The 5,813-nt window shown below is 41.7% G+C and overlaps 1 protein-coding gene across 2 annotated transcripts in view; it reads left to right on the forward strand.

Moving 5' to 3' along the window:
* Positions 1-3,323, forward strand: part of ARMC3 (armadillo repeat containing 3) — a 48,897-nt gene extending 45,574 nt beyond the window's left edge. For both annotated transcript variants that reach the window (XM_010154372.1, XM_010154373.1), the window contains exons 18-19: positions 1,466-1,628; positions 3,114-3,323. In XM_010154372.1, the coding sequence (XP_010152674.1) occupies positions 1,466-1,628; positions 3,114-3,323 (373 nt within the window). The remainder of the gene's footprint in view (positions 1-1,465; positions 1,629-3,113) is intronic.
* Positions 3,324-5,813: the final 2,490 nt, after the last annotated feature.

Genomic DNA, 5,813 nt, shown 5'->3' on the forward strand with positions numbered 1-5,813 from the left:
ACGCCAGTGAAATACACGCCTCGCAGAGGCACAACCCAGCAAAACAATCACAGGAAATTTAAGTAGAATGTTTTCTGTGGGGATTTTTATGCGTATGTTCCATTTTAAGTGGCTGCCTGAATAGCGTGTGTTGAATAGGAAGGGGAGGAGGAGGCAGCTGCAGCGGCCTGGCAGCTTGAGCAGCATTTCTGCTGCGCTCCCAAAAAGGGGTAGGGGAGGGAACACGTGGTAGTGCTGGCTCTCTCCTTTTAAACAAACGCAGCCCATCTCTGTGCGCGGGCGAGAGCGGCGCGCGTGCATGTCTGCTCGAGAAGCTTTGCTCTCTTTACTGACGGCTGGCTGTAGGCACAGGCCTGTCCAGCAATTCCCAACTAGGAGATGCCATCCATGTCCAGCCTGCTCAGTGACAACTAACTCCCGGTACCCGTGCTGTTGCAACCAGTCCCTCCTCAGGCCCTAGGCTTTGAGAAATACGGCCTTTGGGGTTGCCCTGCATGGCAGAACCTGTTCACCATTACTGCAGAGGAGGTGATGCAGGCTTCAGCTCCCTGTCTGAAGCAGTGGCTTGTGATTCCCCTGTCAGCTCTGCAACACCTTGTCCGGAGTGAGAACCCTCGGTGACATCTGTGCCTGTGGCTGAGGGCACTTTGGGGAACAAAGGACTTTGCATACAGGGGCCATGCACAGGGAAGGCGAAGGCATATGTATGAAGTTGGGGCTTGATCCTGTGGGTACACACTCACCCAGTGACATGCTTTTGGCAGCGTTTGCACAGATTGTGAGTTCTGATCTTCTGTTTCTTTGACTGAGCCCCTTTTTTTAATGGATATATACATGCCCATCACCTTCCAAATATTGGCTTCTGTATAATCATAGAATCATTTAGGTTGGAAAGGACCTTTAAGGTCATTGAGTCCCACTGTAAACCTAACACTGCATAAGAAAGCACATGTAGAAGTTGAAGTACCCTTTCTGGGTATAGTTGATTTCCCATGTTGGGATCATTACCTATGGCTTTATTTTTTCATATATATTCTCATGCCTTTATTGCTCTTTGAAACAAATGGAAGGGCTAGGGATTGTAATACGCAGCTCCCATAATCTGTTAGCTGTAAAGATGAACATCAGCTTCTGACCTACCTTCTCATTAATTACACTGTTATTGGTGATTTTCTCTGAGGACTTTGGACCTATACGAAACCTCTCCAGAATCTCTGCTGACAGCTGTTGCACCTTGGTTTAGGTCTGTGACAAATACGAATGACCTGAGTTACGTTTACCTGTATTTAACAGTGAGCATATTTAAAGTATGAGTTACTAAATAAAATCATTACAGCAAACTTAGCAAAAGTGCTGGTCTGGTATGTCAGTCACTTACTGTTTGTATAGACGTCATTTTGCTATATTTTTATGATAAATACAAAAGAAATTATAGATGTAATTATCCCGGTATAAATTGGAACAGGTTTGTTGCAGACAAGATGGGTGGCCCGATTGAAAGAGACAAACTACATGACTTCAGCTGGGAACTTCACATAAGTGAAATAGCGTTGGAACTGAAATGCAACGTTGTCCCTATCGGGAAAGTCAAAAAAGGGACGTTCTACCACAGGGCTTTACTTTTCAAGGTACATTAATTATTGATGTTAAACGGATATTATAAACTAAAGTATAGTTGCAACAGTGAAATATAATATTTATATTCATGCAAAATCTTTTGTATACACTTAAGTCATTTTTCACTGGCAAAGTTGATTTGCCAGTGAATGAAAGCCAGCATCGCTTCTTTCTGTAAACATTCTTGTTGTCATTAAATTGTCTTAAGTGATATCAGCAGAATACTTGATAAATGGCAAAAAGCCAAAATATTTGATTGGGAGTCAAAACATTTTACATTTTCTGTAAACTGTAAAATATTGAATTATGCAGCGTCCTTTTTTTCCATGCTGCAAATGTAAACTTGTTGGGACAATCTTTACTTGGTATCTATCCAGTATTCTGTGATCGTATATAACAGCTTTTATGTTCTAGTTTCATAGACTGGGAAGATTAGTTTCTCCTGTCTTCATGTGAAGGTGTACTGGTACAGCCTGCTTATCTGTCCCATCCTTTTTCCTGGGCTGTTGGGTAGCTGGACTTTCCTTCTTCTTGGACGGAAGGGAAGAGAAAAGCAAGGGCCTAGCACATCAAGCAGGAAGGAAACGGTACACAGGAGAAAGAGCACAATCCTAAATTTATAGTATCCATGGGGAAAGAAATTTCCTGACATATTTTGTAGAGGTCTGAAGCCATTAACTAATTGTGCTGAAGCAGCACTGACGCTCACTTATTGTCCACAGTCCTAAGAAACCTTTGCAGGGACAGATCATCTCTCTTAAGCCGCAGCAGGCTAAGCAATGGATATCCTTGTCCATTTGTAACAAGTTAAAAACCTTTCAGGGATTCATTCCTTCACAGCAGAGGCATTCTGAGAAAGTAGTTCTGTAGCTGGAAACCATTATGGGTCTGTCCGTGATGGTGCAGCACAGAGAGAAGGCAGGTGTTTCATCTAGCAGACGCTTGCCTCGCGTTTCATTGCTTCCCACATTTGCGGAGCTGAAAGCAAGGAGCATGCTTGGGAGTGGAGGAGCAGTCCTAAACTTACACTGATAAAACTGTTACATTTTTACACTTAATATTTCGTACTAGCTACATGTGTGCAATGTACCTACACCTCGTTGCTCGTATAGACGGTTCTTCAAAATGTTTTTCAGAAATAAGTCTTCCAACTAGAAAAAAACATTGCTGGGTACTGAGAGTGTTGCACTTCATTTGAGACCTGAAGGACTGGCTGACAAACAAATGTGTCAGTGTCCGCCAAGAGCTAAAATGAGTATTTTTCACGTTGCACCTAGAATGTGGTAAAAGTAACATTTAAAAGCCTATGCTTTCTAAGCAGAAACAACAAAAAAGATTTGCAGTTTGGAACACTTTAGAGATTTACAAAGTCTGTTTCAAGAAAGCTCTTGGCCTTTCAGGTATTTGTTTTCTTTTTAAGCATCTCTTGGACTTGCTGTGTATCGCACAAGCTACGTGTATTAACTGTGATTAACTCCTTTTCCTTTCCTTTTTAGGTGATAGCAGACAGAATCGGCATTGGCTGTAGTTTAGTTCGTGGCGAGTATAACAGAGCTTGGAATGAAGTTAAACTGGCTGATGACTCTCCTCAAGGAATACCTGGGCTGCTGCTTCCTCCTCAAGAGTATATTGTAGACCTAATGTTTGATCCAGGCTTCTTGATAAAACAGGGAAGTGCAGAGGCAGATCAGTACAAACATATTTAATCATCCTGACAAATTGCACCTAACTAACTATTTTAAGGAAGTTTGCAGTGGTAATATTTATAAAACATATAAGGGGTTTCAGGTCCAGCTATCAAAAAGAAGCATATCTGGTTTAATTAAACCTAAATGTTTAATTAAACGTATTTCAGGTATCCAACTCCAATGCTTAGAAATTTTGTTAATTTTTTGGTACTATTTTAAGACCAAACTGTAAAACTACAGATTAAAATTTATGACATGAAGAATATTTGGTATGTGTTAACATTATATTGCTTATTAAATAGGTTTAAGATCTTTACAAAGTACAGTATCTTTTTTTTTCTTATGTTCCTTCAACTCCCATGCATATTTATAGTAATTGTATGTCCATGAAGCAAGAAAATGTGACGTGGTGAAATAACAAGTCACCTAAAAACAACTGGGCAATTTTTTGTGTGAAATAACCCAAGAACTGAGAGTTAGAAAAACTAAGATAAGAGTATACTTTCAGCCTGTGTAGAAAACATCCCATTTATATTTCTTGGAAGTTGGCAGAGTTCATAATTGCAGATAATAACATACTCTGGAGGAAAGTAAATACTGTTTGTCCTGGCACCGTGAAGACAGATGATTGGTAATTTTCTGCTTGCAATCTCCGTTTAAATTCTTCATTTTTCACTTGAAGATGAAATGGCCTCTGAGAAGGCCGCAGTTTTAGACAGGGAATTTGTATTCCTTGCAGCCTTGGGTAATGTGGTGCTGCTGAAGTGTGGTGGTGCATCCAAGAGAGGTAAAACACTGGCTAGAACACTCTAGTAAACACTTTCTGGTGAAGCTGTCAGGAATATACTGGAGTATTTCAGGGAGCACCTCTATCCCGTGAGTTTACTTTCTTGTGGGAAACTGAGAAAAAAGTCCTGTACAGAAGTTAGGCCAAAGCAGACAATTGTGCAAAACTGAGTTTCAGAAGACCAGAACGCCAGCAACAAGGCATTTACTTCCTTCCCATCAAAAATGTGATAAAGAAATTGGGTGTCTGTGTTCTTTTAGGTTTTTAACGTTTGTGTAAGCACAGTCACTTTTGTGGTCTGCTGTGGTTTGAAGAGGTTTAACTCCTTTGTATTAATTACTGCTTATGAGCATGATCCCACTGCTCCCCCTCCTTCCTCCTCTGACATACAGCATGATTTTCTGGTAGCCATTTGGGGAACATTTTATCTTTCTGTTGTGACTTCGTGGCCTCATGTTTGTGTTTTTACCCTATGTTCAGCAGTACTCGAGGCATTAGAATGAAAAAACCCCTCTGGAAACAAAATACATGATATACTGGCAGAACTGAGTGGAAAGTGAGGATGTTATCATTGCTATGTAGCAGGTAGGGGACTGATGAAAAGTGATACGCTGTCACTGATGGGAATGACTGTGATGTCTGTGCTCCTGTGAGAAGCTAGCGGGAAGACACTGTAGTCTTGGTTCCTCCGGTGCCCTGGAACTGCCCAACTTCGTGCTGACTGTGCTGAGCTTAGCACTCAGCTCAGCTTGCTGTTTGCTGCAGGGGCTGTTCCAAGGCATCTGGAGCTGACAGACCACACGGGCACACACCCCCCACCCGCCATTCATTTTCATAAAAAATAATTTGGGTTTTGATTTGGCATTGGAAAACACAATATTTAATCTATAGCACATCTGCATATCGAGAATACCAACCTGGACTGTGTTGATGAAAGGTCAGACGTGATTTCTAACTTTCTGGTGAACACGAACCAGCAAAGCAGCAGACCGAAATTGGTGGCGCTGTCAACGTGATTTCAAGTTGCAGCAGAACTTTTGGTATGAGTCTGATGCTTTCACCCTGCACACTTCTCTGCCTTTGCTCGTTCTGTGTGCGCTGTGGACTTAGGGGATCCTAATTGGGTAATTCCAGGGTTCTCAGACCAGTGTTTGTCTGCACCCTGTTTCTGAGGGTTGCTTGTGGTAAACACCTCGCTGTAGAAGTGGATTCATCTGTTTTTCCCCACGCAGGTGCAAAGGCAGTACAGATTGCTTGTCCAGCACTTCCATGTTCCCTTCTGTTACCCTTGATCCCTGAGCAGTAGGAGCACTGAGGTTAGACTTGTTTCATCTTTATGCTAGCAGGGAACAACTGCTGTGTAGTTTATAGAATTAACACATTTCAAATAATTTCTGATTTCCCACTGCTAAACTACAGCAATGGCAGAGCATCACTCCCCAAACTGTATACTCCCTCGCATAGTAGAAATTGAAATGAACTCCGTATCCAGTAGATCTCTGTTGCTGATTAACTCTGGATCCTGAGAAGAATCCAAGGCACTTAGAGCAAAACAGGTGTTCTCTTCAGATCCAAGAGGAACTTGTGTTATTTTTTATATCAAACGTGGTTTTAGGGAAAACAGACAAAACTGTTTTGTGAGTAAATACAGGTTTGGAATGGTGACATCTCATTTCACCCATAGCTTCTTTGCGTGAATCTGCACCTCTTCTACTACATGA

The sequence above is a fragment of the Eurypyga helias genome, unplaced genomic scaffold (genome assembly GCF_000690775.1).
Source record: "Eurypyga helias isolate BGI_N326 unplaced genomic scaffold, ASM69077v1 scaffold9756, whole genome shotgun sequence".
Classification (NCBI taxonomy): Eukaryota; Metazoa; Chordata; class Aves; order Eurypygiformes; family Eurypygidae; genus Eurypyga; species Eurypyga helias.